At 41.0% G+C, this 19551-nt stretch overlaps 1 protein-coding gene across 2 annotated transcripts in view; it reads right to left on the bottom strand.

Annotated features, from left to right (window-relative positions):
- Rgs7 (regulator of G protein signaling 7) overlaps positions 1–19551 on the bottom strand; it is a 372764-nt gene that overhangs the window by 26792 nt on the left and 326421 nt on the right. For both annotated transcript variants that reach the window (XM_027418903.2, XM_027418904.2), the window contains exons 10-13: positions 7501–7575; positions 4100–4198; positions 2657–2718; positions 1517–1627 (exon numbers count right to left, since the gene is read on the bottom strand). In XM_027418903.2, the coding sequence (XP_027274704.1) occupies positions 1517–1627; positions 2657–2718; positions 4100–4198; positions 7501–7575 (347 nt within the window). The remainder of the gene's footprint in view (positions 1–1516; positions 1628–2656; positions 2719–4099; positions 4199–7500; positions 7576–19551) is intronic.

The following is a 19551-nucleotide window of genomic DNA, read 5'->3' as shown; positions in this document are numbered from 1 at the left end:
TTGTGTCTAGGCTCAGGGAGTATCCCTCCATGTGGGATGGGCTCCCAAAGTGGAAGGCCTCATTTCTACATATGACTCTGCTTCAATTAAATATGAACCATATTTATTCATGGAATGGGGATATATATATATATATATATATATATATATATATAGTGGAATCTATATAATGTGTATGTGTGTATGCATATATGTACAAAACTTGTGACTGAAGACTTCTGAATTGGTGGATGTTTAAGATCCATGGATGGATAAAAGAGAAATGGCCCATAAATACAACCTAGAGCCATGTGTGATATCAAGGTTTGTAATCCCAGTGACTAGGAGTAGGAAGTAGAAGGATGAGGAGTTGGATACCATCCTTAGTGACATAACAAGTTGAAGGACAACATGGGCTACAAGAGACCCTGCCTAAAGCAAAACAAAACAGAAATGCTATTGAATACTTCTGTTTTTGTAAAGATACATGAAATCACCTCTGAGTGAGCTTCAAGATTGATGCCACAATGCCCCACACAGCTAACCAAAGAAATATGCAGTTCTAAATTGTGCTTGGATTTTTAAAAATCAGTTTCTCTGCATTTATGGTGAAAATTCATTTCTTTATAAAATGGAGTGTATGTAGGCATGTTTGCACTGTGCTTAATTAAGTGTGGATTTGGAATCCATTTTACCTGAACACAAGCCTATGTGACTATATGGATTTTCAAAAGATTTATTAGCAAGGAGCTGAATCTTAAAAACCAAAGATCTGAATTCTGACTAACCCATCTTTAAAATGTCAGCCCTAATTTTGGGCCAGTTATTTCAGCAATGTAAATTTGTTTCTAAAATTAAAGTTTTAGAATCTATAAAATTCATATATATATATATATATATATATATATATATATATATATATATGGATGACTATGAGATATTCTGAAACATGCATATCATGTAATATTTGAATCAGGGTAAATGCATCTATCTCCTCAAGTAGCAAGTCTCTGAGGTAAAAGTATTCAGGATTCCTTTGCCTAGTTTTCAAATGTACAACACATAGATGTCAGCAATCTCCCTACAGTCAAACAGCACACCAGTGTTCCTAGATCCCATGGGACTCTTATTTAATATCCATTGATCAACCTCTCCTTATGTCTTTTTCTTCCCAACTTTGCCTAGACTCTGTGAACCACCATTTAACCTCCGATTTCTGCCTTTTTAATATTTTGTAACATCATGTGGTTCTCTTGTTTCTATAGCCTACTTATTTCACTTAACACAGTGACAATCCAGGCGGCTACTAACGACTAGACTCCTTCCTTTCTCATGGCAGAACAGCACTCTAGTAGCAGGGCAAATTTCAGTGTGGAAGCCCATGCCTAAAATCTCTTTTGGACTAAGAATGATAAATCATGGATGATGTAGAGCAAAAGCAAAAATTCCCTTTACAAGGTGCCTGCTCTTGACTCTGCTATTTCATGCACACTCTTAAATAGCTGACATATTTAGAAGGAAGAATTTATAGTTTTACCTTGCTTCAAGTTCCCAGAAAGTCGTATCATCCGACAGCCAGGGGTTGGAAGGGTCAGGTGGCACAAGAAACGGGTCATACTCTACATACTGTTCCGTATAGCTTAGTAGACTAGGGAAAAAACAGAGGGAAATATTTCCAGCTTCATTTTAAACTTTAAGGTATACCTGGTTCAAAGCAAGGGAAACACCTTGGAGATGGAATCCACATACATTTCCAGAAAGAAATCCAATGGCAATTTCTGTTTCCACAATCTACATGCAACAACTCACCATGGTTCTGGCAGGCAGATGTGGATGATGATTCTGCCTCCCAGCCTGAGCATGGAATAATGGAGAATGCTCCACTAAAGACTATGTGGTCGGCTATGCCTGAGCAGTAGGTGTTGAGGGTCATTCCTGTCCTGGCTAGCCAGGACATTCATAACAGAGCAGATTGTAGCCAAGTTGGAGAAAGGATTGAAAGTCAAATTTCATCTCAGATACAGATAGGACTCACTAGCTAACATTTAAAAAAAAAATGATATCAGTTGAGGGTGGGGGAGGAGGGGAGGGAGAAGGGATTGACATGTGAGGCAGGCTTGTTTCTAATTTGAAATAATAAAAAAACCCCAAAAGGTAAGCAGTAAGTTAAAAGACTGATTTCTCCCACCAGGAATAAGCACAAACCACTCCCGTTAACCCGATTCTTGGTTCTACAAGGATTGGACTTCTGGAATGTAAGACAATCATTATTTTGTTGTCTTTAAATTATGACAAGAGACTTCAGAAGTTTTTCATGGGCAAAAGTAAGACAACATATCCAGCATGTTTCAACGTTTGCTTCCACTCTCCTCCATCCCTTGTATACTATCTTTAATACAGTTGTCATATGACATTTAAAATTTATAGCATGGGACTAGAGAGATGGCTCAGTGATTAAGAACTGCTCTTATAGAAGACCTGGGTTTGAGTCCCAGAAACCACATGGTGCCTCATAAACATTCATGACTCCAGTTTCAGGGGATGCAATGCCTTCTGTCCTCCGTGGGTACCAAGTCACACATGCATAGACTTATATGCAGACAAAACACAAACACATAAAATAAAAATAGACACATCTTAAATAAATAAAAATATACTGGTATCTTAAAATACTTACCTATCAGCAACTTTTGACATTTTTAATCGATGTCTGTCTAACTGTATTTGCCAGTATTTTATCTATAAAAACAAAAAGTTGAAGACACAGTTACATAAACATGGCAACTCAACTCACTACTCTAAATTCCAGTCCTTGCTGAGTATGTTCTAGGGAAAAAAGGTAGAAAAAAATTAAAACAGAAAGCTTTGAAAGGGTTAGAATATATAATATATTAACCCAACAAGTACAATTTCAGAACAGCAATACATCTGAATACAATGTTTGCTTCAAGGAAATGTAACTTTATTTGAAAAGTGCTATGGTGGTTTTAAACATTCATGACAAATAACTAGATTCAGAATCCAATTACTCTACAAATATTTCACTCATAAAACAAATGCAGCTTTATTGGTTACCATAATTTTAAGATAAATTTTACAAGCTTGTGCTATCCAAAGTAAGGATTAAAATTATATATTTTGAAAGTCATCTTATCAGCTCGTGACACATTCTCATAAAGATATAAATACACAATAAAACTAACTTAGGAAAAAAGCCTCTGAACTACTTTTTCCTAATTATACAGCATAAAAGTGAACGTTAACTTACTGATAAAGCACAGTGCAGTAATATATTAGTGAAAATGAGTCAAAGGTAGGGGAGTAGCCCTCTGATTAAGCCAACCATGACTTGATATGAGACTTTGGCATTTTCTTTGAAACATTTCTTGGAGACAAACAGACTTTTAGTGGGAACAATGTAGACCATGATGATGACACACCAGGGTTGATAATGACAAACCTCAAAAGGTTAGAGAAATCAATGCTGCAGAGACAAAGGCATCCACATTCTGTGGTGATCATATCACTTCATGTGGAAATAAGACTGTCTCTAAGCTGCTGTCCTCTCCTCTCAGACAGCTTTAGAGTATAGAGCAACTCTCAATGGCCAAGTCACCTCTAAGGCAGGTGTATTGGTTTCCAAAAATGGTCTGAAGGCAAAGAAGCGAAAAATCAGTGAAGAGTTTCCAAAAAACATTTCCATATATTGTATGTTTCAAGGTTCATGTCTTAGAATCAGATCAAGGCACACATATGCACAGATACAGTCGTTTTGGGGATTTGACCCCAAGGTCTTATACAGGCCAAGCAAACCCACTATCATCTGAGCTATACTTCTGTCTCTTTGTTTAAAATTTTGAATTTGCTTTGAGACAGAATCTGGGCTCAAACACAACTCTCCTAGACCTCTAATCCTCCTGCATTCAGCCTCTGAAAGCTGGGATTACAGGCATTGACCACCATGCCTGGCTTCCATTGCCTTTTATATTGTAAATCTCAATGAAGCAGTTGAACATGCAAATAACCTTCCAAATTCTACCCAGTATGAGTGAGCGCTCATTCTCTTCTCTGCATGGTTGTCCCACGGACCCTCAGTTGGTCATTTCACAGACATACATACCTGTTGGTGCAGCTCGTCTTCTGTAGGAGGCTTGGTTTCTGGTGTAGGTGTGTGGGTGGGACTGTGGCTTCGGATGTCATTTTGTAAACCATAGACTGACTACATTAAAATGAGAAAAGTGTCAGAACAAAATACCCTTGATAGCAAGAGACCTTCTAAAAGGCAAACACTTCCACATATTCAGTGAACTCACTCAAAGCTCATTTGATGATGCTTCTTATCAAAAATATACAGGATGGGGGCAGTATAGAAGAGGGAGGAGGAATGAGTATCTCCAAGGATCCTTGCAAATACATAGGGAATAATTACTTTATAGCTACCTGGAATTACTATAACACACACACACACACACACACACACACACACACACACAGAGAGAGAGAGAGAGAGAGAGAGAGAGAGAGAGAGAGAGAGAGAGAGAGAGAGTTATACTACTTGGGGTGATAATACCCACCACTCCCAGCTGTGTGCTAGACAAACTGAGTTGACACACATTGATTCTTTATTTTTACAACACTTCACTGCATGCCACCTTAGGTTTCTGCCATCCATGATAGTATATGAGGAGCTGATGGCATGTGAAGAGCTCTCCTGTTACTCTGGGCTTTCTGGGAGGAAGGCTAAGGAATCCCAGCTCACACAGCAACACTGAGTCTAGTGCTGAAGAGGATGAGTGGTCACTCAGCACACCCAAGCCTCACCTTCTTTACCCCTCTGCTTTCTTCTCCCAGCTGGAAAACATCTCAGTCAGCCACAGGAAGGGGTTTTTGAATAATTCAGGTAGAAGTGGGAACACCCTGCACTTTCTGGAGAGATGACTGACTTTTGAATTCTGTTTGGCTCTACTAGTGGAGTGAGCCCAGTGTTCTCTGGGAGCAGATGAAAGAAAGCAGGAGCATCTACACAAGTAGGTTTGTAGTGGGATGGCTTTATTCTTTATCTCAGAGAGTTCCTAGTGGGAAAGTTTTTGCTCAATGCATCTAAATGAACTTTGTGACTCTTCCTATGGCTTCCCCCTCCTAACATTAAGGGAAACTGCCTCAAAAGAAAAAGGACTCGGGCCATATTGGGATCTTTGAAGGAAGAAAAAAAGTCACATGAAATAAGGTTCCCAAGCCTCAAAAAAGTCTTAGTTTGGTTCATCTTCATGTAGGAATGTTCACTTTAGAAGAATGCTGGAGCTACATGGGGTTAAAACAACAGAAAACGTCTACCAAGGTACAGAATGCTGATGCTAACCCCAGAGTTGTTTGTTTAGAATGACTTGTACTGGCTAGAGACTGGTGTGTGTGTGTGTGTGTGTGTGTGTGAGAGAGAGAGAGAGAGAGAGAGAGAGAGAGAGAGAGAGAGAGAGAGAGAGAGAGAGAGGAGGGAGGGGAGGAGGGAAAGAGAGAGAGATTTTACAAATGACACGAGTTCCTTCTTCACTGGACTGGACATGTTCAGTGGTGGAGTGTTTTTTTTTTAGCATCTGCTTCCCTGCATAAAATCAGTAATGGTGGCACAGGTCCTTGATCTTAGCACTCAGGAAGTGGAAGAAGGATCATAAGTCATATCATCTACATAGTGAGTGCAAGGCCACCTGGGACACATGAGACTCACATAACAACAAAAAAACCAAAAAACAAACAAACAAACAAACAAAAAAACAATTCCCCCAGTAGCTTTCAATCGTCAGTAGGCCCTCAGCTAGATGTGACTTGTTATCTGAGCAGTCTTCTCTGGTAAATACCCAAAAATATAACGATATTCTAAATATTTATTCTTATACATACAGATAAATGTAATCCTCACCCCTTATCAAGGATATTTCTCCTTGAAATAGATAGAAATCATTAAAGGAAACTACAACCAGTCAAAATCCAGAGCTTTGGAGCCCAGTGCCAATTAATATGTCTGCAACACAACTCCTTCACCTAAGACTCAGGGATTGTGGCAGAGGAGGCAGAAAGATTGTAAGAGCCTGAAGAACAGGAAGTTTGCTGTTATCCTGAAGAAAGATACCAATAAACACACTAACATGGAAATGGGGGAGCTCACAAAGGTCTCCACCCTAGACAAAGAACTCCAAGCAACCATGGACCTCCCAGAGTGGGAGAAATAGTCTTCCCAGGGAAGAGCACATTAATTGTTTATCCAATACCAAATAGTCAGCCCTGAAAACATACACACAAGTAAATTATACACACTGAGCAGGTTGAACTTTTATATTAAGGAGTTCACACAAACGCACAGGCACACACACACACACACATACACACACACACACAACAACAACAACAACAACAACAACAACAATTTTTAAAAAGAGACCAAGGATTTGAAAGAGAACAGGAGACAGGGAGACTTGGAAGGGTTTGAAAGGAAGATAGGGAAGGGGGAAGTGATGCAATTATATTGTATAATCAAAACTATGTATATGCTATTTATCATATATAATGTTATATAATAAATGTTACAATGCAAACCAATATATATTTAATATATTCAAATGGATGCATAGGCCCCAATGCTACATAATCAAGGGAGCTTTTGTCTTGAGGCATTCTCTTGGAGCAGACTGGAGGAAGCTGCCCATCCCTGTGGTTGTGTCCCAAAAATGCTGATGTTAAGAGGAAGACCTCTACTCTTTCTGTAGTTATTCATATTTTAGATTTCCCTTAGAATTTCCCCTGTAAACACTGTATTTTTATTGATATCATCTTTCCCCAGACATCTCCATCTCCTGTACCTGTCTGTTGGGCTCCAGGGGGACCCCTGTTCTGTGATGGGGAATAAATTGTACCAGCTTTCTTCCTACCTCCTGTCACAGTCCCATGGCATCACCCTCTAATGTGTTGTAGAGCAAGGCCCTCCAAGAAAAACAGCAGCCATTGACATAAGCTCAGAGGTGGCCACTTGCAAGAGACCATTCCATGGGCCTGTTGGCTATTGAGTTCCCTCAGAGAAAGTGGGGGTAAGGAGAGTCACTGGACCCTTGTCTGAGATTCCCTCCTGCACACTCAGCCATTTGTAAGCAATTCACCCTCACTGCACTTGGACTCAGGGTCTTGAAAGATGCAAGAGTATCCAGTCTGGGAAAACTAACTGAGAGGGGAACTCCATCTATGTAGTCATGGGAAAGCTGTCATCCATACTGGGTAGAAGACTTTCCAGAGCAGCTATATTTGGGGTCCCTTATACTCCTGCAAGTACCTTCCGTGAGGATGCCCAAAAGATTGGTTGGTTCTCCATGGCAAACTCTGGTAGAAGGTACTTTAGTTTGTCATGTAAGCTATATACTGCTTACATCACTCCAGAAAAGGAATTGCTAGGATAGAACCCCAGGGTAAAGCATGCTTGTGACACCAGAGGAGGGTTTTCTGGGATGCAGCAAGACCACAGGACACACATCCATTTACCTTGCGTGTTTTGTGTGGGTTTCTCATTCGGGATGACTTCTTAATGTCCACTTCTGTGGTATTTACACATCCAGGCTGGAAATGAAGAAAAAAGACAAATCGAGTTTTAGGTGTGCTGGTGCTAGAAGGGTATCATTAATGAATTGCTTTGCAGAGCTTGAGCAAATGCCACCATGATCAGGTCACATGCATTGCCTCCAAGATAAGCAGCAACCAGTAAGAAAGTATCCTGCAGCATTTTCCTCTTGGCAAATGTCTCCAGAGCCTCAAACAACTTTTAGAGACATCAATGAACAAGGACTTGGGCTTGATATAGGAAGCAGGTATCCATAGTGGCTCAAACTGAATTGTCGGGACAAGGATGTCCAGGAAGAATAGTGTGATGCTCTTCCTTGATGTCCATGCACAGCTTCCCACAGGGCATACCAGCATCCCTCAAGGCACATGTACCTTCCTTAGGCTGCTTTTTAGTGGTACTTATTTTCCCCCAAGGTGCACAACTAACATAGCATTCAGTTGAGCCAGTATAAATTCCAAACTGAATTGCTTTTGATAGTTATTAAGAAATCTGTTACCTGGGAATACCTGCTTTCTATGGAGAAGGTAAGGTCAGAAACAGGAAGTCTACATACTGTAATTTTCCTCTAGGTTTCTGACTTTCTTTTCCTTTTCTCTTAGGTTTGTAAATTCCTTCAAAACGGGAAGTTGAAAGGAGTGTGGGCTACCTGCTGCTGGTCTCCTGACATGCCTGAAGTCTCATTTGGACAGAATTATGGTTCAACTGCACAGAAACAAATAGACTCGAACTTCTTTTTTATTTGGAGGATGAGAGGGGAAGTGGGAGGGAAGATGCAAGGCAGAGTATGAATGAGGAGTCCTCTCCCACAGCAGCCCTGGGGTGGTTTCAGGCACAGGCTGAGAAGCAAGAGCCAGTGAAAAAAGGAGTTTCAGAGGTGCAGAGAATCTTAGACCCAGGAGAGAAGTTTGCTTCGGTGGGTTGTGTTTCCATCCCTTGAAGTTTGGGGTTCAGTATTTAGGCAGATCTGGTGTTAAATTAAAAATTCAAGTTGTATGTGTCTGGGCAAATATTCACTTTTTTCCCTCTTACACACTTTAAATGACTGCAAAAGTGACCCCAGGGACACTCTGAGTGTGGAGTTGGGACTGGACAGAAAGGACTGTGTTTCTCCCCATTATGGCTGATGAGTAGCAACGCCTCATTGTGAGTGATGGGGAACTTGAGCCATTCTCAGGGTGTCCTCTCCAACAGCTCAGGATTGTGAAGATCCCACCACAAGGCAGAAATACACAAGGAGGTAGAAGAAAGTAATTCATTATTCTTTAAGAAAGTCTACATTAAACACAAACATATTCACATACAACACTACAAACACTGAATGAAACGCATGATTCTGCAGCATTTATCCCTAGTGTACAGATGGACTTTGGGAGCCCATTCTCCCTCAGCCTGGACGCACCAGGCAGGGCCTAGGCCCTGTCCCAAATGATGTGACAGACTTTGATGATTCCCTCATGGAAGCCCTCACCCTCCCTGGGGATTAGAAAGGGGATGGGATTGGTGGGGGGCATGGGAGGATGGGAGGAAGAGGGAACTGGGATTGTTTCTAATTTAAATTAAAAAAATCTAGAGAAAAAAAGAAATACATGTTTCCCTGTGTTACCTACTTCAGAATAAAAATTTAAAGTGTTAGGGGTCAGTGATTTGAGGTGCCTCAATGGGGAAACACACAGACCTGCAAGGCTAATGACCCAAGTTCAGTTCCTTGTAATTCACATGTTGGAAGGAGAGATCTGAGTCATTACAAGGAAGTTATCCTCTGACCTTCACATTTATGCACTGGCATGGGCACACACACACACACACACACACACAAACATACACACACAAACACACACAAACATACACACACACACACACACACACACACACACACACACAATCAATCAATCAATCAATCAATCAACAGTATATGAAGAAGAAAGAGCACTGGCTATGGAGTAATTTATGGAGACTCAACAATTTGCTTAAACTACTTACTCTCAGCACCAGGCTAACCAGTATGTGTGGTGTATAAACCTTAACCTCTTAGAAACAAAAAGGCCTGCTGATTTTAATATTTTTAACATTAGGCAGACTTAACAACCATTGATCTACTTGTAACCAAGATGCTTTAGAAAATTAAAGCAGTGTGTTTTCATTTCTCATCCACTTTCTAGTGCCTTGTGGTCATCCTTCATGAGCTGAGTCGTTAAAGAAGAGGTCCAGCATTCTTTAAATGTCTACCGATATATTGATATTGATCAAGTGTCAGGGAGATCACAAATGGTTTCCTTACATTATATGCTGTGAGTGACAACACATGATTCCCATGAAAAGGAAAACACGGCATCTCCCTTCCATGGGAAAGGAATCTAAAAGGAGTGTCAGGGAGTACAGATCCATCAAAACAAGTGTGGTTCCCAAGAGCCGGTTTGTCCTGGGAGGCCAGCAGAAGCCTTATAAGGAACACAGTCTCCATGAATACTTAACATCACATGAGCAATGGCAAGAAAGAAGAGTCGGGCCTGGAGAGATGCCTAAGTGGTTAAGAGCATGCACTGATACTACAGAGGACTAGAATTCTGTTCCCAGCACCCATATCAGGAGGTGCACATTTACCTGTAACTCCAGCTCTAGGGAGAGCTGATGGTTCTAGCCTCCGCCGGAGGCACCTGCACTCAAAGGCACATACCCACCACCACAATGAAAATAAAATAAATCCTGAAAAGTAAAACAGCAGGAAAAGCCTGAGGCAAGACATGACACATTTCTTACAGATCTTCACACTAAAAAGTACAAGAGATGCTGAGACTGGCAGGTGGACAGGAACTTGAAGTTGAAACAAATGTCACAATATGCATGGATTGCATAATGAGAACACATGTCTGGAGGACAGACTCCATCAGTGAGGACTGTCAGTGAGGACTAGCCTGGCAACCTGTCCCAAGCAAGAATCGACACGGTTCCAGGTGCCCTGCTGCTGCTTGGCCTCATTTACCACTATGTGAGATAAGACAGATAAAACCTCTTAGCCTAAACTCTCCTCCCAAACCAGTGTTGAATAGCAGCAGGGGAAACTGAGGAAACAGAAATTGTGATTGTCACCCCACATGGCCAGGTGAGCCACACCTGTATATTAAATATGGCAGCTCACAGGGCCCATGTCCAAACTCATCCTCCAAAAGGGCCTCTGAGGAAATGAGAGCAGTCATAAAAAACAGAAATGCTTATTTTACACATGTGCAGAGCCTGAATTGCTTGAACTCTACAGTTGCTTTCATTGAAAGCCAGGATTCTAAATCAAATTGACTTCACATCAAGTGGGATGATTAGCAAATGGCCTCAGAAACTGTGTCAGCCAACGAAGGCGTGAAGTGGGAAGCACTCTCTCCCATAGGCACAGGCCTGACTGGCAGTCCAGAAGAGAATTAAAATTCCCATCCTGGAGTTTCAAAGATGATGATCTCTCGAATGTGATTAATGAACTATTAACAGATATCTAGAACTCCTACTCAAGCGGATTGGTAAAACACTAACAGATTAAAAAAGAGAACTAATTGTAAAAGCAAACATTATTAGAGGCCAAATCCAGGGATGGATTTGTGTTTTATAACCCAGCTCCCATCTCAGGCAAATGAAATCTGCCTACTCAGAATTTATCATTAACAGCTAAATGGTTGATATGAAAACTTCACAAGACCTGGGATAGCTGTCTCGGTGAGCTCTGCAAGCTCCTGCTATTTCTAATGTCCCCCTCCCCTTTCTGTCAGTGAAAGGTGAAACTGTGTAGGAAGCCGTCCCTGCATTCTCCATTACAAGATGGTGCCTGCATCCGGCAGGCACCGAATGTAAAGTTAATGCGCGCAGGCACTGGGTAACTTTCCATTCCTTGATCTCTGCCTCGTGGCGTCATATGGTCCGATGAGCTACAGCCAATCATGGGTAACACGTCCAAGGCGGCGGTTGCCAGCCTTTATTAGGGGACGGGATTCTTGGCTCCGGGTCTCCGCTTTTGTAAGCTTATGCTCTTCCTCTCAAGAGGCATTAAAGCTTTACTGCAGAAGGATCCGAGTGTCCTGTGTTGTTCTTGCCGACAAGACAATCGCGCGGGACAAAAGTGATTCTTGCAAAGTTGCCTGGGACTCCTGCAAGTCCCCAAGACCTTGATTAAAAGCCGATCACTTCCAGAAGTCAGGCACTGGGGTGAGTGAAACACTGAACATCATTTCTGGCATTCTTTTATTTGCTCAAGGACTATTTCCCCTGCATCTAATTAGGTGGCAGATTGGGATGATGAGCAGTGAGACCCCAACATAGCAGCATGATCAGCTTCCCAATGACCACCTCACAGATCTGACAGACATGAAATCATCACAATGCAATAGCGCAATGCCTATGTTGACACAGTGCGTGATACCGCAGAATATTTTTTAGTCCCATTCTTATGCACTGTTTGTTCTTCCCAGCAAAGTACACATGCACACACGTGGTGATTGAGAGAGAGAGAGAGAGAGAGAGAGAGAGAGAGAGAGAGAGAGAGAGAGAAAGCAATTTTGTTTTACCCCAACAAAATCATGTTGTCCTTGATCCTTATGTATCCCATGAGACATAAAACAGAAACAGCAATTCTTAGTTCCATTATTGATGCATTTTTTAAGAGACTCCAAGGCCACTGAGTTAATTAGTACCTTTCGTAGAATGCTTACATTTATTTAGTTATTCATTTATTTGTGTGGTGCCGGGAATGGAACCCAGGGACTCACCGCAGCTATACACATGCTCCACCATGAAGCTAGATCCACAGCCCACATGACAGAGTCTGGTTAGCTATGGTAAAAGATAAGTCTTCAAGAACTCAGGACAGCTTGCATTGCTGAGTGACGGTGAAAGAAAGGAATGGAAAATAGCTCTCTTCATATTCCATCCTGAGAGCTGTTGTGCAATGGCCAGACAATGTTCTAAATGATCCACAAGCGTATCAGTGGTTGTGAAGGATAGGGGAGGGAGGACGGATAAGCCAACACAGAAAAATTTTGTGTTGTAGTAAAACTACTCTGTATGATACCAAATAATGAATACATATCATTATATATTTGCCAAAGCCCATAGAATTTTACATCTACAAGAGGAACCTGAATTTAAAGTGTGGGTTCTGGGGATGATGATTTACCAACATACATCCATGTGTTCTAACACCTCTCTGGTGGCACATGTGATAAAGGGGATACAATATATCTGTGGGAACAGGGGTTAGATAGGAATTCTTCAATTTTTAAAAATATTTTACTGTGAATCTTAAAATATTCTAAAATAAGAAACTGCTAAACAGCAACAAAAATAACAAAGAAAGCTCACAACCTGGAGTGGTGGTAGTACCTCTCTGTAATCCTAGAATTTGGGAAGGAAGATTGAGAGTTCAACTCCAAACTCTGACAATTGGCCAGCCAAGCACACCTGTAACCAATCACCTTTGATTTCTACCTTGTTGTTTAATTTAAAAGACTAGTTTCTGTGTAGAAAAATGCAAACTTTTCCAATTGAAAGGGTAAAATGGTCCCACTTATTTTCAAGGCTTAAAATGTGCGTCTCAATTTACCCTGTGTCCTGATATGGCTATGAGACCCTCAGCCTTCAATGAATTGTGATTTCATTTACACTATCTGGTCCATCTGTTATATTACTCTCTGCATGGGGAGAAGCATGCAGGATTTTAGAATTTTTGGTCCATGGGCTTTTACACCATTGAACATCCTAAGATGTTTGACTTTTACCCTTATCTTATGAATGTAGAAATTAAGGTAAAATTTGGATGATCTCTTTGAAGACAACAAAAATTTACCCAGTATAAAAGATAGGTTCTATAGAAAGTGAGAAGTGGATCAATTACCGAATGGATGAAGATAACTTTTAATTTCAAAGAGACTGATGCTTGTGTTGGTGATTAAATTGTGTGCTGTAGGGCCCTGAATAGACCCAAACAAAACCCCTTCTGTTTGCTCTCAGTCCATTCAAAAGGCTCATAATGACCGTGATAATGATTAAACACATGACATCTAGAAATTGTTAAGTGTCAACACTATCATATGCTGAAATAAACCTTCATTTATAACAGCAGCCTTGGAACCAATCATCTTCAATTACTGGGGACTCTAGAGGCTCCAAAAGTAAAAAGAGGTCTACCTCTCTGCCTTGTCCTGTTTGGACTGCTACAACAAATGGAACAAACTGGAAGGTTTCTAAACAACAGCAGAGTGTTATACACAGTTCTGCAGACTGGGAAGACTCAGAGGAGGCATTAGCCCAAGAACCTGCTTTGTGATTCACAGAGTGGGTCATAGCCGAGGTCTTCCCCTGTGGATACCAGATTGGTCTCAAACTCTATCCTAGTGTCGATGAACCACTATGTCCTGATGAGAGTGAAGTTTTCCTGTGCCCCAGCATAGTGGAGAGGTAAGGGGCTTCTCCTGGACCCTTTAATGTGGTCAATACCCCCATGATATACCCACTAACGCATTCACCTAAGAGGATAGGATTTCAACAGATGATCTTGGGAGTGGGGCACACAAGCATAGAGGCTGTAATGGTTCCTCTATGGAACATATGAACAGAGTGTATTGTACACTTGAGTCTAGCAAGAAAGATCTCTGTAAAGCTCGACACAATCCAAAGACCAATTCCGTTGCATCAAATCTGATTTCTACAAGAGGAAATGGTAAGTTCCATAATTATTAGAGATGTCTGACTTCCTTTGATGATGAACTGTGATGTGGAAGTGTAATCTGAATAAACAAACCCTTTTGGTCACGGTGTTTGCTCACAGTCATAGTTACCCTAAGTAAGATAACTGCCAAGCATTTCTATTTTTCAACTTGATTTTTACAAGCATTCTACCAAGTACATAGGTTAGCCACTACAAATCTAATTTCCCTGAAGCACAATATAACAGATTTATACATTGGAGTGGAAGGGAGATATTGGCTTCACAGGCTAATGATTTCTTTTGATAACCCTCACTATGAGACTCATCTAACCTGAACTCAAATGCTTGATATGTATTTTCCTTTAAAATTTACTTATCTGTCACAAACTAAAGGATGCAGAGAACATTCCACCAAGTCACTTCTTCAAGTGACTGTGTCACTTTTTAAGATGTTTGTGAAGAATAGTTTCAGTTGGCTACTTGACACAGGGTAAAGTCACCTGAGAAGAAAGTCTCAATAAGGGAATGTCTGCATCTGGCTGGCCTATAGCCACATCAACGTGAGGGTGTCTTAATTAATTTATGTGTGAAGACCCAGTCCAGTTTGGGAAGCACCACTCCCTAGTCAGAGGGTTCTGCAGTATGGAAGAGTGGGGAAACAGAGCTGCAAGTAAGCAAACAAGAAAACAAGCATAAAAAAAATGCTGGGCATTGGTGTCGCATGCCTTTAATACCAGCACTCAGGAGGCAGAGGCAGGCGGATCTCTGTGAGTTCGAGGCCAGCCTGGTCTCCAGAGCGAGTGCCAGGATAGGCTCCAAAGCTACACAGAGAAACCCTGTCTCAAAAAAACAAAAAAGAAAACAAGCATGACTCCTCTTCTCTCTGATCATGACTGGATGTGACATGATGATCTGACTTCTACTACCTTGAATTCCCTAAACTAACAAGATTGTAATTCAGAAGTGAAAACCAAAATAAACCTTTATCCTGTATGTTGCCCTTGGTCGAGACATTTTATCATAATAGAAGAGAAACTAGAACAATCTCAACAATCATTCATGAGAAACACAAAAACTTGACTACAAAATACTAACAGTGCTTGGAAGAACTGGTGTCTTATCCAGGCTTTAGAGTGATAACAACAGACTTCTTGTTTTTGTTTTTTGTTCTTTGGGGGGGGGGGTTGAGACAGGGTTTCTCTGTGGCTTTGGAGGCTGTCCTGGAACTAGCTCTTGTACACCAGGCTGGTCTTTGAACTTACAGAGATCCGCCTGCCTCTGCCTGGGTGCTGGGATTAAAGGCATGTGCCACCACCACCCAGCCAACACCAGACTTCTTATATGAAATGATGTTCAAAGTGTGGTCAGCAAAGTTTTTTTGACAAATAGCAGCTTAGTGACACTTTTCCCCCACCCCAAACTCTAGTAGCCATTTCTCCCCCACTCAAAATGTATGAGGTTTAAAGACTCAACAAGAAACAAGCTGAGGTGGCAAAGGAGCCAGAAAGTAAAGTTCAGTTGGCATTAATGTCCTTCATTGCAACCCAGATGCAGAATTAGACAACATAGTGGAAATCGACCCCCAGTCCTTGCACATGATAGACAGTCACACTATAACCAAGACACACCCTCAGTGCTTAAGTTTCCTACTCCTCCTGGCACTTTCCACATTTCATTCCCCTGTGCTGATTCTTCTAATAACCACTGAGAACATGTAAGGCAAAGGTGTGTGTGTGTGTGTGTGTGTGTGTGTGTGTGTGTGTGTGTGTGTGTGTGTGTGTGTGTGTGTGTGTGTGTGTGTGTGTGTGTGTGTGTGGAGTTTCTGATGATAAAGTATAATTCATGCTAGAGTGACCAGTTCTTTCCATTGTTGAGTAGGTACATGAAAGTTTTGAGAGGGGGAAAAAGCAAAACCAAAGAGAAATTTGGAGATCTCTGGATTGGAATAGAGAGTATTTTTTCTTACTTAGATTGCGCTAAAATTGGATTTGTTTTCTGAAGAAAAATGACACTCATTTGAAGATGTTTGCTGTCAGGTTAAGAGAGCACAGGCTGTCTTTCTTTCCTTTCCTCCTCCTAAGAAAGATACAATTTGGGAATGGGGTGAGGGGTAGTAAATGAACTGAAGAAAACATCCAGGCCCCAGATGGGAGTCACATGGCCCTGTTGGGTCATCAGCATATAGAGCCACTGTGCCTACTCAGCCTTCTCTTTAGAGAGTGCATTCCTCTGCCTATATGCGTATATATTTCTATCTTTGATATGACTTCAGAAACAGTTACAAAGTAGTTCAAAGGAGTCCCACAGCCTCTTTAACCCCAAGGCTCTGTAAGTTAACACTGGTGCTTAAGGGCAGTGTTTTCCTCTGGCTCCCTTCCTGGGACTTAGCTGTTAACCCTCAGGGACTTCTACCAATATAATTCCAATCACTATCCACATTTTCACCCTTTCAGAAGAAACAGACTAGAAATCTGGGCATATCATCTTGAAAAGTTGCCAATCTGCAGACTAGAGAGACACAACTTAATAACAGGGAAGTGGTTTTTATTCTCGCTCTACCCCTGGATCACATAAATAGCATCAGATATTACATAATAATAGGACACCATATCTTGAAATCTATTCAGGGATAGAAAGAGCACACAAGACAAAAGATGTAGCCAGGGAGACAAAAAAAAAAAATAAAAAGACAGATTTACTCATAAAGGCTCATGATAGCCATACTGTCAAAATATTTTTTTTGATCCAAAAGAACAGATGTGAATAATAGGCAGAAGAGCTGTTCTTTTTCTATGGAACAAAAGAAAGATTAAAGTTTGGACCAACACATCTTTCGGTTTTTCTCTAACAGCTGAAGACTTCAAGAATGAGAACATGGACCATTGATAGAGAAAGCCCCCCTTGGCCAATTTGGCCATTAAAGATATAAGACCCTATCATTTCATCTTCAACCTGAATTATTGCCCATGTATGCTGCAAAACTGACAAAGAAAAGGTTATAATTGGAACACCTCAGAGAAAATTTTATGGAACACACCAAAGTTGTGTTGCTAAGTTTCGAATGAACAGTTGAAACTGTGTGTTTAAATTGCACCTAACAGATAGGATTAAAAGGCAACTGCCTTGCAATATATGGAGTATTGTGTTTTCCATTCCAAGCCCAGGGTAGTCACAGTTTTCAGGAAATATTTATACCTGTCATTTGTACATGTCATATCACAAACTGTAATTCTTTCCCAGCAGCCTAGCATGGCTGGTGATAATTTGCAGCCACTCAGAGATGTGACAATTGGTAGGTGTTGCCCTCCATCAGGGAGTTACCTGACTTCCAAGATACAGGAAGCATGTAAGAAATGCAAAGTTCAACTAATGACTGCAGCATGTTTCACTGCTACAAAGTAAAAACTATTTGTGCTTGATGAGAGCGCAAAACTTGTCAATGCAGGTTACATGGATTTTGGAGCAGAAATCTGGTATTTTACTTACAATTATGAGTTTCTCTTAGTCCTAGAACAGCCAGCTCAAGAGTCTTGCTTGGTAAATTAAGGACAACTGTCACACTACAAGGTTATACAGCAAAGAATGAGTGACATAATGGTTACAAAAAAGCTCTTATTGCTAGATATTGCTAACAGGACATGATAACTATTATGCACAAGTTGCTATTATGCATTTTGCAGAGAGAAAATCCAGGAGGCATCCATCTTATATCTGGTTCAATTTAATAATATCCAGTAATTGTGGTGTGATCAGCGGTACCTGTAATCAGGGTTTCTCCCTACAAGTGATCTGGGAATATTCTGACCAGATCAGCCACTTTTAGGATAACTTGTTGATTCTGAACTGGCCACTGATATCCAGGTTGACTCAAAAATCAGAGCTTAAGACAATAACATGGATGTGTTTTTACTATACTTATTTATTTGTATGAAGGACCTGTGCATGCCATGGGGCATGTGTGGAAGTCAGAGGATAATTTGTGAGAATCACTTCTCTATTTCTCCCATGTAGGTCCTGAGGATTTGACTCAGGTCATCAGGCTTGGTAGCCCATACCTTTACCCATTGTCTTACCAGTCGCTGTATGTGCTTTCAAAACTGAGTCAACATGCATGTTTAATCATCTGAAAGAATGTGTGTAGGAGTAAAGGAGAGCAGGTATGATTAATTCACTCATTTGATGGGGAAGTGCTTCTGTGTATGTGTTTGTCTTATTGGATGACAAATAAAGTTCTGTTTGGCCAATGAGGCAGCAAGTTAGGCAGGTCTAGGAGTCAAAAAGGATTCTGGGAAATGTAGCAAGGACATGGTGATCCAGGTGGGAAGTGACATAGCAGGGATAATAATATATAAACAAGGGCAAAAAGGAAGTGGGCCCCTTCTGTCTTCCTCTAGAGTCACCATATGAGCCCAGGAACCCAAGATGCTTGCCACTGGCATACAATAAGATAAGTTTTATAAAATATATAGATTTATGGTAATTAAGACTGAGCTAGCAAATGAGAAATCCTTGTCATTGGCCAAGCAGCATTTGTACCTAATATAAGTCTCTGTGCATTATTTTGGCCACCCATGTGGTGGGCAGAACTCAAGCATGTGGCAGAAAGATTTATCATAACACGCATTAACTCAGAAATATGTCCAGTGAGTGCACAGGTGTGTTCATGGCCAGAATACAGGACCAGTGAGGCAGTCTGTCTTTTAAGGGGCAGTCATCACCTCATGTCCATCATTTCATTCCTCCAAGTAAAGATCACGTGCCCTTATGGTCACCTGGTGGGTTCAAGTTTTGTCCCTATTATGAAGGGAACTCATAGCTCTGCCTTAAAGTCATTCAGGTTAACATAGAGAAAATGTAAACAAGAGTGGGCAGTGGGAGGCAGTTTTTTTATTTATAGAATTCCTCTACATTCTTCAGAAGGTTTGGCAGAGAAATCACCTGGAAAGGCTTTGACAAGTGTACAACTCCCAATCCCACCTCTACTGACTTTCCTTCCCCTCATGCTGAGGAACGGGAACCCCACCCCCAGCATTTGCATGGATCACCAGTAGTGAAAAAGATTCTGCTCATGGAGAACTAGAATTTTCTTTACCTACTGAATTTTCCAGAATGTTTCCATCTATCCAGATGTTCCTGAGACCTACTTTGTTCTCTAGTGATTGTACTTGTATTGATCAATGATACTTAGAGACCATGGAAGACATTTTAGCATGCCATCACTATAGTCAAATGTAGTCAAATGAGGCTTTACATAGGGGCTGACTATTTGGGGATGATGTGGAGAAACTGT

This window comes from Cricetulus griseus, chromosome 5 (assembly GCF_003668045.3).
Source record: "Cricetulus griseus strain 17A/GY chromosome 5, alternate assembly CriGri-PICRH-1.0, whole genome shotgun sequence".
Taxonomy (NCBI): Eukaryota; Metazoa; Chordata; class Mammalia; order Rodentia; family Cricetidae; genus Cricetulus; species Cricetulus griseus.
The sequence above is the reverse complement of the archived record's forward strand: the minus strand, read 5'-3'. Positions and strand labels throughout refer to the sequence as shown.